General features: G+C 43.6%; 1 protein-coding gene across 1 annotated transcript in view; it reads right to left on the bottom strand.

Moving 5' to 3' along the window:
• GRIK4 (glutamate ionotropic receptor kainate type subunit 4) overlaps positions 1-15,194 on the bottom strand; it is a 307,264-nt gene that overhangs the window by 109,924 nt on the left and 182,146 nt on the right. The window contains exon 8 of the mRNA XM_006925242.1: positions 6,752-6,913. Coding sequence (XP_006925304.1) covers positions 6,752-6,913 — 162 coding nt within the window. The remainder of the gene's footprint in view (positions 1-6,751; positions 6,914-15,194) is intronic.

Below are 15,194 nucleotides of genomic sequence, written 5' to 3'. Positions count from 1 at the left end.
AGAAAGAAAGAAAGAAAGAAAGAAAGAAAGAAAGAAAGAAAGAAAGAAAGAAAGAAAGAAAGAAAGAAAGAAAGAAATAAAAGAAAGAAAGAAACGCACGTACAGGGAAAAACAGCCAAATAAAGTTCTTGCCCCAATCCAAGTTTGCCAGCATTGTAAAATTGCCTGGCTGGTGTATTCTTTCTTTCTTTCTCATCCTCTCTCTCTCCTTCACCCTCTCTTTCTTCCTCTCTTGCTCCTCTTTTCTTCCTTCCCACATTTATTCAGCCCCCAGGCAGGGACTGTAGATCTTAACATCCCCACCCCCAATCATCTGTCAAAGTGTTCCAGCTAGGCATGAGCCATTGTATCCCCTCTGCCTGCATTGAGTCTACTGCCCTCCCAGCTCCATCATCCCTCCCTTCCCAAGCCGGGTCCTGAAGCCACCTGTGACCTGCAGATCAAGCGTTTAAAGGCACCTATGTAACACAATCAGGATCATTGGAAACCTCTGCAGTCCAACTGAGCCATGCTGACCAGCCAGGCTTCTCCAAGTCTCTCTCATCCATCATCCTCCAGTCTCTTTTCTCCATCCCACTCCTTTACTCTTTGCAGCCTAGCTCCTTCTTCATTTGATCTGAGGCTCACTTGAGTGCTGCCTGATGCTTCTTGGCCAGCTTACAACTGTCCTTGTCCTTTACATATAATTCATTTTCCCCTGAGCACATGTGGCTCCTTTATTAATGGGCGTCTCACATTTCCTTGCCAAAAGAATATATGGAAATTATGAATGCAAAGACTGTCTCTTTCCAGCTTAGACAAATATCTACCTGAGGGGGAGTTAGTTACCCCTATAGACATTGGCTTCTAGGTCCTTCAATTTGGCTATTTAAATGATACTGTAAACTCTTTTCTGTCTCACCTTCTCCCTTGCTTCCCAGTTAATTTCTTCATTCTGAGACCCTCAAAATCACGGAGTATTAGAACTGGAAGGGATACTAGAAATCAACTAGTCCAACTTTCTCATTTTAAAATGAAGAACTGAGGCTCAAAGAGAGGTGAGTTGGGTGACATGTCCCTAGTATGCTTCGGGCTTCACAGTTCTTTCACAGCCCAGTGCATTAGCCTGGACTGATCCATATTAAAAACTCCAGCCCCAGACATCTTCTTCCAGTCCAGTCTCGTCAGGGTCCTCCATACATAACCAGACAGCCCCTTTCTTGAAGGGTCCTGGCAATCTGCCCAGGCCTCTCATCTGGATCCTCCCCTGCTTATCTGAGACCTTGCCTCACATCCCACACTCCTCTAGCTTATCTCCCCAGCAGCCGCCAATCTCCTCCCTTCACCCAATTTCACCTCTGATGGTGTGAGAGCCTGTAATCTTTGTCTCATCAACATTTCCATCTCACCTTAAATCTCCATCCTGAAGCATCTTTTTGTTCTTCTAATTGCTTTTTCCCCTCTGATATGCATTTGGGGCTACAGTTGGGGAAAAGCAGTTCTGGTACAAAACAATGCTCCATCCATGTCTCTACTTCTTGGCCCAGTGTTCCTGCCATCTCCTGCCAGTTTTCCATCCCATTTCCCTTCCCTTTCACAGCTCCCTCTGTCTTTCTGTGGCTTCTGTTTCTTATCTGTGTGTGCCTGCCTCTTGGTCTAGTCTTTGCTTCTCCTGTCCCTGTCTCTTCTAAATATTCAATCCCCCAAATGCTTCAGTCCTCGTTTAAAATCCTTTCCCCTTTTTTGGCACCAAAATGTTGCTTGGCAAGGAACCTCAATTCTCTTGTTTTTATATTTTCATTTGGTTCTTCATTGTTACGTCCTTTTGAGCTGTTTGTAAATTGTTTAGGGGATTGAAAGTCTCCATCTGAATTAAGATGAGTCAATCTGACTCAGGGAATTGTGGCTGAGTTTCTTCTCCTACTCTCTAAATAAAAATATCTTCTAAATACACACATGTAACCCTCATCTACCGGACACCTCCCTAGATCATTGGATTCCCAGGGTCTTCACAGATGCCCATTTGTCTCTGAACCTCTGTAGCTTCAACTTTGCCCCTCAATACAACACCAGGACAGGCACCATTAAAATATCATGGAATGGTTCTTACAATCTGGGTTTTATTCAATAAAATAAACATTTACTTACAAACATCTGTTTTAGCCTAAATACTACTTACTTAATCTCGCCATCTGTAATTTTAATGATTTTCCATGATTTTTGTTCTTTGAAGTATGATTAACGAAAATGGCATGTGAAACTGTTGGGTATGTGTCTCCATTCATAACACTCCTTCTGCTTGCTTCATCTCAGGCAAGAAGTACATTAGCAGCTTGCTATCAGCCACCTGGGGGCTCACCCTAGGTGAGGGGCATTGAAATTTCTTTTATGGTTACTCCTCAGTTCAGTTACTCCCTCTCCGTGCCCTTAGAACTGGGCCCCCTTTCCAGCAAGCTTTACCTGGAACACTGTTAACCTGACTGGGAAGGTGAGGAAGAGCGAGGCTCACACACGAGTCGGGAGGAAAAGAAACAGGAGAGACAACAATGCCAAGAGTGCAGAGGGACCATAAAGTGTAGGAGAGAAAAAAGAACAGAAAGAGAAAGAAGGAGGCTATGGGACAGGGGAAGGTGAAAAGGAAAGCATGAGAGGAGATGAAAGAAGGAAAAGAGAGACAATGGAATGGAGGCGGAGAGAGAAGGAGAGAAGGGAAAAGAGAAGAAGAGGGCAGTGGAAGCAAGAAGAGAGAAGAAAGAGAGCTAGTCCCCACTGAGATGCGAGCTGGTCACAGCCTATTTAAAAAGCTAGATGGGGAGACAAAATCAGGCTGTGCTTTCCTGGAACTGGTGATTTCTCACCTTCAAGCTCCCTGCCAAATGAAAGAGTTGGGCTGTTTGTGCTGGGAATTTCAGCCCCCAAAGTGACAGGAAGAGGCACTGCTTTTTAAAAGGTAGTTGCTAAAGTGAGAAGCCTTGAGAAACACTTGTTCTGTTTGAAGCTCTGAGCTTCTTTTCCACATTCTTCAAGGTGAGGAGTTTCTACAACACCTTCCCTTCCTCCTCAGAGGCCATAGAGACCATGTCTGGAAGGTTCTCCATCACTGAGAGGCAGATTTAGGCTCTAGTCCAGGCTGCATTGAAGTACCAACCCCTGCAGACCACTTAGCTCTTCTGTGCCTCAGTTTCTTCACTTGTCAAAAAGGGGTGTATGACCACTTTATCTGTTATTAAGATGCTATGAGGAGGAAAAAGAGATCAAGGCTGGATAATTTCATGAGAAGTGCTACAATATTATTCAGCTGTGTGCTGAGGTGAAATCAAATGAATGAGTGCCCTTGTCTCCTAAGCTAGAAAAACAGAACCCCATTTTACTGGCAAGAAAACCAAAGGGGCTTGGCCTAGAGAAAGCTGACTGAAGTAGAAACAGAATCTGTGACCCAGGGCTGGTTGTCTTCTCCCAGTGACCAGTTCTAGGTTTAAGGCTCACACTCTCCTCACACAGCCCATCTGAAGTACGTGAAGCAGGTGTGACACAGCCTACTTATACTCTTGTTCTCCACTCCCAGCATAGAAGGAATCCCCAGAGAACCCATCTACTCCCCAAATGCCTCCCAAACATTCTCAGAGAGCATAAAATGCTGAGGTCTTGGGAAGTCTGAGGCTGGAATGGGAAGGAAAAGTTTAAGGTCAGGATTCTATATCTTTTAAATTGCCTGGGGCTGCTTTCACGGAACAGGGCACCTTATCCAGGAATAAGTTAGTGTCTGGAAGCCTTTATACCCTGCAGAGCATACCTCACACAGTAAATGAGCATCAGCAAGGTATTTGCTTCTCCTCCTCTAGAAAGCCTTCTCTGGTCTCCCTAGGCAGTACTAAAGGGCTTCCTTCTGCTTCCACAGGGGCATATTTCTGGGAACCATTTTCCTAGAGGTAAAGGCAGATTTTGTTCCACAAGTTGCGGACCTTGGAGGACAGTGACTTTAGATCTTCTCGTGATGGATCACGTGATGGGCCCCACTCTTTCACCTGCTCTGTACTTAGGCCTTTTGTCATGTGACTTTGCATTTTTTTCTCTGAAAGGGTAGAGTACAGTTCCTCATTCCCTGACTTTGAGTTTGTATATGTGGCTTTCTTTGGCCAACAAAATGAGGTGAAGTTACAGTGTGCCTATTCTGGGAGCCTAGGACTAAGAGGTCTTGTGTGTTTCCACTTGCTTTGTCACTCTTCCGACACCACCTTGAGAATATGCCAAGCCAGCCCGCTCAGCTAGGGCAAGGATGAGAGATATGTGGAACACAGCTACCCAAGGCAAGCCAAGCCTAGATCGGGTAACCTCCACTGCCGAGGGAGCTCAGTCAGATCTGCAGAGCTACCCAGCTGAGCCAGTTTTAGATGAGCTGATCATTAGCTGACTCTCAGATGCATAAGCTACATAAATACTTATTGTTGTACACTAGTAAGATTTTGGAGGTTGGTGTTTACACAGCATTTCTGTTGCAAAAGCGCCCTGATGTATTTACTAATGTGTATCCTCATGCCTGGCATACAGAATATATGAACTCAGCTGATGTATAACTGTGCCTTGAAGACAGAACCAGATCCCATTTTATCTTCACAACAATCCTCTAAGATGGTCAACCATAATTAGCTCAAAATTACACATAAAAATCTGAGGTCCAGATGGGTTACACAACTAAGATCACACAGCAAGAAAATGATGAGGCCAGTATTTGAATCCAGGTCCTGTGCCACAAAGGCCAGTTCTCATTTCAGTACATGTGAGCATGGCCAGAGTCAGCCCCACAGACTGTGAAAGGTACTGCCTGACCTTTGTATCAGGCATCCCACCAGGTACCAAGGGCCTCTCATCTGCCTTCTCCTGGTCAATGTGAACACTACAGAAGAGCTGAAACCCTCAGAAAGAAATTGGAAATGTGGTGTAGAGATCTTTTTTTATACTAGGCCAGATGCCAAATGTGGAATGGTTTGAGTGGGAGAGGAGGCAGCAAGTTTTGTTTCCTTTCCTAATATTGTGCTGTGAGCCTTTTAAGTCTGTGAGCACCTCATTAGGATACTGAAGAACAGCAGACAAGATTAGGGGACAGAGCTTGTGTTCCTGTGGGGAGGGATGAGCCTGGTCCTATCCATAACATTAAGGATACTCTTCACTGTCCCTTAAGCCATATAAGGGGGGTGAGGAACCCCTTCTTTCAGATGTTTTGCCCCCATAAAATACTTCCTATGGATTCTTACCTCTTTAAGGTCTAAAATACCTTGTTGAAATATGCTTTGTAACCTTTCATGAAACTCAGTTCTCAAGCCCCTTTCTCCTATCTGGTTCTCCTTATCAAAGTTCTCTCAGCTTTGCATGAGGTCTGATCTCTTAGCTACTTCTTCCTTCCTAAGGTTTCCGTAGGCTACACAATCAAAAGGGCACAGAGTTTCGTGGGAGGTCATTTTGCTTCAGCAGGCCCACCACTACTAGATCACTACCTTGGCCAACTACTAATTAGGTGCCCATGTGTGCCAATGTCCAGAAATGTCCTTGCTTCTGGACATGTCTTGTCAAAGACAGGTATCTCTTCTATTTTAAAAGCCCACCAAAGAATGTCCCACTCCAGGAAGGTACCTGATTCCATTGCCATTTCCTAAACCTTATTATTTTCCATTTATTTCTTTCTCTAACTTATTATTCCACCTGCTCATTCATTCATTCATTTGACAAATACCCACTAACTGCTTTTATTTTGCCAGGCCATTTTAGTGTAGCAAGGAAATAATGGTCCTAGAGAAAGGCAAAATGATATAGTGGTTAAAATTATGAACCGTAAACCCATATGGCCTGGGTTCTGATTCTTCTTCCTCTGCTCATTAGCTGTGTGACCCTGGGCTGCTTATTTAACCTTTTTGGCCTCAGTTCCATCATCTCTAAAGTGGAGATACTGATAGCAGTTACCTCAGAAAGTTGTGAGCACCACATGAGCTGCCTTATGAGGTTTTTGGAGGCTTAACTATAACATAGCTAGGATAGGACCTAGAAGGCCATGCAATCTCCATCTCCTGAGAACCTGTTTTTTAAAAAATGGACACATGCAGACACACTTGACCTGCCCCACAGAGTAAGGATATCAAACTCAATGGAGACTGGCAGGCAAACCTTTGTTTCTATCACACACACAAAGGGGAAAGAAATGTGAGGAGGAAGAATATGAGTGAGGGCACAAAGGAAGCCTCTCTAATGAGCTTCTACTCAGGACAGTAGTCCAATGTGATAGGAAGAGCAATGGGTCAAAGGTCCAGAGTCTCAGAATTTAGTATTACCCTGCAAAAGGCTTAGTGGTTGCCCTTAAAAAGGACCCACATACCTCCCATTCCAAGCCTAGACTTCAGTTTCCCTATCTAAAAAATGAGGGAGCAGATCAGCTAAAGGCCCTTCCAACAGTAAGATTCTTGGATTCTCATCTCAGGTAGTTCTCAGCACAGTATTATTGAGATTCTGGCCACAGGAAGCTTACAGACATCACTAAATGACAACTTGGTGATTCCATACACTTCTCGCCCTGCTGTCTCCTCCACCAGGCTTGCTGTTAGAGCTCACTACTTCCCAAATCTTTTCCCTTTAACCACTTCCTGGCACCTTTACACATCTCTTTTTGAGCTGGGCCTGGAGAAAGCTAGACTCCAGGAGGGTTTGTGTCTTGGCAGCAGGCCCAAAGAGGGGTGTGTGTTTGGAGGCAAAGGGGCACCAAGGAAGGTTTCTGGTATGTACTTACCGCAGGCCCAGGGAAAGGCACGTGGTCACAGTTCTCCTGCCAGGACTGATTGAGGCTCTGGGCAAACTCTTGGAAGAAAGCATGTGATTGGTTGAAAATCGAAAATCCAAGGATGTTGACACGATCATCCACAAGGTTGTCCATTCGTTGGAGCGAGAACTCCTGGGAAGATCCAGCAGTCAGAAACAGAACAGAGTTAGGAAGGGAATAAGACAGGGGATTGACTGCTGGCATGCATCTTGTTTCTTTCTGGTAAAATGAAACACTTATTGCCAGGTACTCTGCTAAGCAGTAAGGGCCAAGAGATAACTAAGAGTTGTTCTGAGAGCATGCAGTATTGGGAGAGGGGAAGGAGAAAAGAGAAATAAGCAGAATGATCTTCAAGAAAGGTATGTGTAAGATGCAATAGATGGAGAGAGAAAGAAAACATTAGTGTGCTTGGTGGAGGCAGAACTGTGTCCATAGGAGGGGTGACCACTATGCTGTCTTGAAGGACTAATAGAAATTTTCTGGGTGAAAAATGTGGATGGATAAAAGCTACTCCAGACAGAAGTCCCCATGGATACAAAGGCATGGAGGGAAGAAAGTGTGTGGCCCTTTTAGCCAGTTGCCTGCAGTGTGCTTTGACAGAAATATCACTCCTCAAAGTGTGGTCCACAGAATACCTAGCATCAGCCTTACCTGGGTACCTTTTAAAAAAGTGATGCATCCCACCTAATAGCGGAATCTGAAGTTCTAGAGTTGAAGCCAGGAGTCTGAATTTTCATCAGGTCCTCAAGCATACCAAAGCTTGAGATTTCTGGGTTAGCACAAGGGATGCATGGGGTAGGGAATGGTGAGAATGAAGCTGAAGAGGTTGGCAAGGACCAGAGCTTAGTGGCTTGGATGCCAGGCTAGGGAACTTGCATTTTACCTGTATGTGATAGGACCTGAGGGGACTGTCAGCAGAGAAATGATGAGATCGAAATTGCTTTAGAAGAATCTCAACCTGAAGGTCTATAGATACTGTTGTGCCTTCATTTGTTAATTTTTTTCATTCATTTAACAAATATTTAAGTGCTTATTGTGTGCCAGACACAGCACAGAAGATGTTCTAGGCATAGAATATTTGAACAAGAGAGACACAATTCCTGTTCTCGAGAAGCTTGCAGGTTACTATGAGACAGATTTAAATAAACAAATAAATACTTATAAATTCAGATATCTATGGAGGATAAAAGTGGGGGACTGCTACTTCAGATGAAGCAGTCAGAAAAACCCCATCTAGATAGTGTTATTTAGGAGCTCAAAGGAATTCTCCCAGAACTCATGTCCTTCATCCAAGCACGTGGCCCCACCCAGGTGTTATCTCAGCAGGCTAAAACCTACAGGCATGAGTCCCATTGAAGCCAGTCAGTGTCATAAGAAGAACTGCCCTCCTCACGTGGGGTTAAGCTTGGAGCCCTGGGCCTCCAAGGCCAACCTCAGCCCTCTACAGGGAAACCAGACTGGAGGGTGTGGATTATTCGGCTCACGAATCTCGGCTCCCGAAATAATGCTTTCAAATGTGGGTCAGGTAACCTTTGCGCAGTGGTCACATTCATCACACATTCATTCCAAGTGCCTCACACAGCTCCATGCCCTGTGGACACATGGTAGTTACAGACCCCAGAACTAACCCAACCACCACTCAGTCTGAAGTGACAGATGGCAGGTGCCTTGGGCTTACTTCCTGGCTGGGTAGAAACATTCTTTTCCTTCAGATGGTCTCTTTTCTTAAGATTTCACTCCTTCAAGCCTCTGGCACATTCCCTGTATCCTCATTCATATCTATACCTAGCCACTGCCAAGGCCTCAGGCTTTAGGCCTGAGCTCCCCTGTTCAAAGTCCAGCCTCATTAGCTGCAGCTTGCAGACTGAAGTTACAAAGATTTCTTTGGAAACACCAACCCCTGATACTGTGGAGTTGAATGAGGATTATATGTATTTTAGGTCCTGCCACATTTCTGTTAGGAGAACATGAATGTGTCAGAGAACATATTGATTCATAAGCTGATATTATGTCCTGTCTCTCTTAACAGGCCAGCTGCCTATGTGCTGTAGGCTATCAGCAGGCATGAGGGGGCAGATGGCTAATGAGAAGAGATGCATTTGGCAAGGGGGAGATGGAGTAGGCACAGGCCAGGCTGCTATTAGGCATTCAGGGAGCTTCTTTACTGGTCATGGTTGGTGTAGAGAAAGCTGGAAGATGTCCCCTCTCCCTTGCCTTCCTGTCAATGTGGGCAGCTCATCCTCTCTCAACATGCACAGCCTGATGAAAGGAGGTGCATTTCAGTAAAGCCCTGATGTTTTGGATGTCTATAGACTCACAATGGCAGTTGGATGGATACAGTGGATAAGGGCTTTGGTGTTCAAAGCCAGGTTCCACACCATACTGGATGTATGACCTTATGGAAGGTCTTTAACCTCTCTAGGCTTCAATAATGACAGCAAACTTAGAGGTTTTTTCAAGAAATGTATAAGAAGGATGTGCAAGTTTTAGAATCATATCTGGCACATGAGAAGCACTCAACATATGATAGTTACTGAAGTACCTGGGCAGAGATCTCAGGCAGCTTCTGGCCCTCTACATCCTTAGTTCTACTTGTCTTGGAAATCTGAGTTAGGAAGGTGTTTCCTTCAAAAGAATTTCCCAGGCAAAGGAAGAATGAATGTTAATTGCAGATGTTTAGAGATATTCCTTCCATAAGTCAGCCAGTCTGTCTTCTTGACTTTTAATTCCTCTCTCAATTATATCTTATTTTCAAAGGACCCCTTAAGATTAAAAGACCCAGATCTTTCTTGATAATTCATTCTATTCATACTGACTTATGGGAGAGCTTGTAAAAGGACAGAAAGGGAGTACTGTATTCTCTTATAATTTCCCAGGACACTCTAGGATTCTATTCCCTAAGCATCCTCACAGTTAGGAAAAGCTTCTTTATGTCTAAACTTAGACTCTCCTGCTGCTATTGAAGGCTGGTTTTTAAGTAAGTATGGGAAACAGCTGATCTCTGCCAGTTTGTACACAATGAAAAAAAATCTTCTAAGCCAATATTTCTCAAAGTATGTTCCTCAGGACACCAGCTTTACCAGAGGATGTTAACAAATTTCATGAAAACAAAGTTTCATGTTCAAATAAAGTTAGAAAATATTGCATGTTATATCCACTTTTTTAAGATTCATAACACATATTAGCATATTAAAGTTTTAAAGAAGTGCTACAGTGGAGCAGCTTGTTTAATTCTGTTTAACCCAGAACTTTCCAAACACATTGACCATGGAACACTTTTCCCTCAAAAATCTATGAATGTCTCGCAGTAGTTTTCTACAGAACATACTTTAGGAACTGTTACTCTAAACATAGGGAAATATACATTATAAATCCAAATTCAAGTGATAGAAACATTTTACTGAGAGGGATATTTCATAAAATTAATAAATTTTAGGATTGGAGAGGATTAAAGGCCACCTAGTTCCTACTGCCCACCATGAGCTCTAACTCAGAATGCAAACCTCACATTCTCTGTCCTCCCCTGGCCACACTGCCTGGTTGGCTGTGACCTTAATTGATATGACAGAAAGGGTGGAATAGGTTCTCATAGTGATCTTGATTCTCTTCTTATAAATGTCCTAGGAAGAGAAATTCTAAAGATCCCCAATGGGAGTGGATTCACTGTTGCAGCACCAGAGAAGCTAGGGTGAAGAGCAGAGCAAATGGTCATCTGATAAGGCTGAGTGGTGGAGCAGAGGCCAAGACCAAGTTACTCCAAGCATACACGGCTTTGTAATAGCCCCTGTGTTGCCATTGCATTTTCCTGCATGTGATCTTTCTCTCCAAAGTCCTATATGTTCCCAGAGAGTAGAGATGAGTCTGCCTCATATGTGAACCCACACTGCACCTGGCATAGTGCCTGGTACCTGGAAGCTGTTTGGCAAATGTTGGTTGAGGATTGTTGATTGAGGATGCTTCAATGCTCTGAGATCCTCCCTGTGCCCAACTCTGACCATTAATCACACAGTCTTACCCCTACAGAAGGGGTCAGAACATGAGTAGAATTTGTACCGACTCTGGATTGTCTTCTGGAAGCTGCATTACTGTATTTGGAAAAACAAATTCCTGACAGCTCGGCTTGTTTCCTTATCGCTGTATTCTTAGCTACATGTCAAATGAGAAAAATTTTGCTAAATGAGTCACCATAGGGTGTTAATTCCTAGGTTTGGCTATTTGTGCCTAGACAAAAGGCTTGAGATGAAGTTCCAGATTTTCCAACCATAAATAATTACAACAAAGCAATAACAGTAACAACATCAATAACAACAACAACTGCTATAATATATTGACCACTAACTGCGAGCCTGGCAGAACTAAGCCCTTCACATGCATCATCTCAATCCATCCTATAACATTAAAATCCAGATTTGACTGACTTCAAAGTCAGTGCTCTACATTCTTGTACCACGCACCACTGAGTGGCCTCAGTGTGTGGGGCACCAAGGGTCAGGGTCACTAGGAGTTCATTGTGACTGTGTTGTAAAATAGCTGGCAAAATTGAGTTAAAATTAAATTCAGAATACACAAGTCGACTTTAAGACCAGTGAGAAGATTTGCAGCTACAAAATGAACACTGGTAGTCTAAATAAGTAAAGGGATTACCAAGCATCAACTAAATCTCTGCACGAGAAAGATTTTAATTACAAAGGAGTCTGGGGCTTGGTGCAGGCTCCAGACTGAGCAACTAAACAATGATCTTGAGAACATGGGAGTGCTGAGGTTTGCCCCACACCTCATGTCAGTTCAGATTCAAAAATCCAGAGTAGGAATATGAGAAAACACCAGAGTGAAGCAGGTGGGGAGGAATTAGAAATAAATGCAGCATAATTAAAGATATATGGCTAATATGCATAGGAAAGTAGGCAGTCAAATACAGCTTCATGAATTTGGCCAACTTCTGCTGAGAGTTGTTCAGGAGGCTTAGCCATCCCTAGCGAAACCTCTTTAGGTCACCATCATTTGAGCCACAATGGTTCCCTGATGGCCTGTGGGCTCTCTTGTTCATTGTTGTATCCCAGGGGCTAGAGAAAAATCACTGAACCCAAAAGTCCTTCCTTGCAGACCCTTCACTCCAGAATGGTTCTTACTCTTAACAGAGGTATTTCAAACACTTTCTTGCTTCTCAGTTGCTTTCACTCAAGACTCAGCTTTGATGCCTTCAGCTCTGTGCTTAGCTCTGGCCCCTCACTGCCTGGGAAGGGAGGCCAGCGGCCTTATATCATCCAACCCACAAGTCATTTATTAAACACCAATTTATTATTGAGTGTAATAACATTAACCACTTCCTTCAACATGGCTGCACATAGCTTACAAGACACTCATACATCACTTTTGGTCCTCAAGAGCACACCTGAAGTGGAGAGGACAGGTTTTATTCACAGTCTCATTTGGTGGAAGAAGAAACTGAGGTGCCCAGGAGTTATGTGTCTTACCCTAAAAACAGATGTGGTATTAAGATCCGGGTACCCGACATACATGATTAGTACTTATAATTCCATTACTTCCTTCTGTGTGCTCAGCATTGGGCTAGGTCATAAGGAGACACAGTATACACAAAAATGCATGTGCCTTTCTCTGAGCTTCTTAATGACTCACAACTTTTAATGTTCTCACTCTAGAAGTACTGAGAATACCAAAAGATTCCAATTTCTTAAGCCATTATTATGAAGCTGGAATGATGAAAAATATCCTTAAGACCATATCATTCTTAAACTTGAACTCCAATATCTTTTTACCCCAATCCTATTCCCTCTCTTGGTCACCTATCTGTGAATATGATCATTACCACCTGTAATTCAGGCTAGAATTTGGAACTCATCCTCCACTTTGTCTATTCTCATGCTCCCTGTGTCATGCATGCATGCATGCATTCATTCATTGTCACTGGAGAACATTTTACTTCTCTAATATCTTTTGAATCTGTCTCCTGCTCTCCATCCCCATCCCTTTACTTTAATTCAGCTCTTTACCAGCTTGTTCCTGGGCTGTGAACTAATTGGTTTCCCCTCCTCCATTCTAGCATTTCTCCAGGTTCCTATTTCATGTCATTGTTAGAGGGATCTTCCTAAACTATACATTTGACCATGAATCCCTCTCTACTTCCAATGCTCCTTACTGAACAGAGGACAAAATCAAACTCCTTAGCTAAAAACAGACATGTCTCTTCATACTATGATTCCCATCTACTCCTCTGCTCATTGTTTACCTTGACCTTCTCCATCACCCAAGCCAGGCATAACTGGCTACTGTCTCAATTGAGCTACCACTGTACCTCACAAGTATACCTATTGATTTTGTTATCACATGAGTTTGTTCAAAGGTATCTACTGAAAACTGGGTGCTATTGAAGGCAAATGCATTTACATTACCAGCACCTACCATGGTTCACATCATAGAGAAAGAAGTCAACACTGTTGACTAAATAAATTTAGAAGGGAGTACCTGTCAGGTTGATTCTCATTTCACTGCATGGGCAGCCTGGTCCCCTCAACTTTCCAAGGCACTTCTTTGTAACTATACACATTCATTTTACCTCGGAACCCAAGGCATGGCAGAGGCTAACACCCAGACCCTTGTCTCACAAGTGTCCTCTTAGCCTTTTCTCATGAAAGCGCTAGAGCCACTAGGAGTCCAGCATATCCTGAGTACCCTTACATTCTCTTCCTCCCTCCAGCTACCTGTCTGTTTATATATCTGCATCAAAGCTGTGTTCTCTGCAGGTTGAGTGAATGCTTTTTTGTGCAATACGTCCTTGAAGAAAGTAGCAGCTAGAAGGCGAATTCATACCTGCCAGTGGATTCCATTTAATGGGAGATTTGATCCTAAACCTCCTGGCTTACAGCTTCCCTAGATTCTTTTTCCTACGTGTTTCCTACTTATGGTGATAACCATAATATGAATACAATCCTCACAGGAACTGCCCCTTCTATGCTTTTTTGTCCCAATGTGAGTCCACAAACAGAATGTCCAAAGCAGACTATATTCTGTCTTGTTCATTGCTCTCTTCCTTGTATCTTACCTTGAACCTGTCTCAGAAAGTGTTCCATGTGTGTTTATTAAATAAACTAATGTTCACTTGTAAATGCCCACCGGGGTGGGACCATCTGTACAAAGACTTCAATCATTTGCTCCCAGGAAGAGGAAAGCAGAGGCCAGGTGGGAGAACCCTCCCACCTCCACCCCAGCAGCTATGATTATCTTCATTTTGTATTTGGAACATTCTGGGACTAAATAAGTAGTTATTAACTGTGAAGCTGAAACCACATGAGAAATAATGGATACTTTATGTTCTCCCTTAGGCTGGGGAGCACTATTGCTTTTCTGCAGCCCAGCTTCCTTTATCAGGCATCAATTCCTTGACTCTGATTCCCTTGCACTCAGGATCCACTAATTAGGCCTCCTGTGTACCCCCCAGGTGCTAAGCCTCTCTTTCCAGGTCCCAACTCATTAGCTTCGGGCATGTAGAGACCAAGGTACCCACCCATCTCACCAGGGGTACAAGGAGTTGTTGAGGAAGTTAAGTGATGCTGTCAATCAGCAGCCTTGGCCTGCCCCCATCTCTGCAGCAGAACCAAATGATGGGCTTCCACAGAGGCTGGTATCTCGCTGTCTCCCGCATGCTCAAGATCACTCAGGAAGTATGTGACTGAGGCAGGACCAGGACTCAGGCCACAGGGTTCTCAAATGGCTTCCCATAGCAGGAGGGAACAGATATAACAGGAGATTTTTCAGATCTCTCGAAAACTATTTCTGATCATATCTCTCTCGTTGCCTCATTTATTCCACAACAATCACAAGCATCTCCTCTAGGACACACATTATGTTAAGCACTAGAGACATAGTGATGAGCAAAGCCCTGTCCTTGTCCTCAAAGTGCTTATCTTTAGAGTCAAGTGGGAGGCTAATCCCAAACAGTGGTAAGTACGAGTGCTAGGAAGGCAGACAAAGGTGGTCCCTTTTATTAGAATTTCTGTTGATTTTCCTAAACTGATTGCAATCTGAGGTCTGAAAGATGAGCAGGAGTCAGCCAGATGAAGAGGTGAGAAGAGTAGCCTCTCAGACAAAGAAAGATCAAAATGTGTAGAACTCCAGAGGAGGAAGGGCATGTAACAAATTCAGGGAACTGCAAGTCACTCAGTATGGCTGGGGTGCCTAGGGAGGTGGGGAATGGCACAGAGAAAAGCCCAGAGGTAAGTTTTTAAGAGGTTGCTTTGGATTTTGTCATTAGCGTAATGCACAATGCAGAGCTACTGCGGGGTTTTAAACGAAAGAGAGATATGATCAGGAACAGTTTTATAAAGATCTTAACTCTCAGCCAACATAAAAATCCAACTTTGAAACACAGGAGATGCATCCACCTTGTGGGTTATAG

Source organism: Pteropus alecto, unplaced genomic scaffold (genome assembly GCF_000325575.1).
Source record: "Pteropus alecto unplaced genomic scaffold, ASM32557v1 scaffold479, whole genome shotgun sequence".
Taxonomy (NCBI): domain Eukaryota; kingdom Metazoa; phylum Chordata; class Mammalia; order Chiroptera; family Pteropodidae; genus Pteropus; species Pteropus alecto.
Note: the sequence above shows the minus strand (reverse complement) of the source record. Positions and strands in the feature narration are given on the sequence as shown.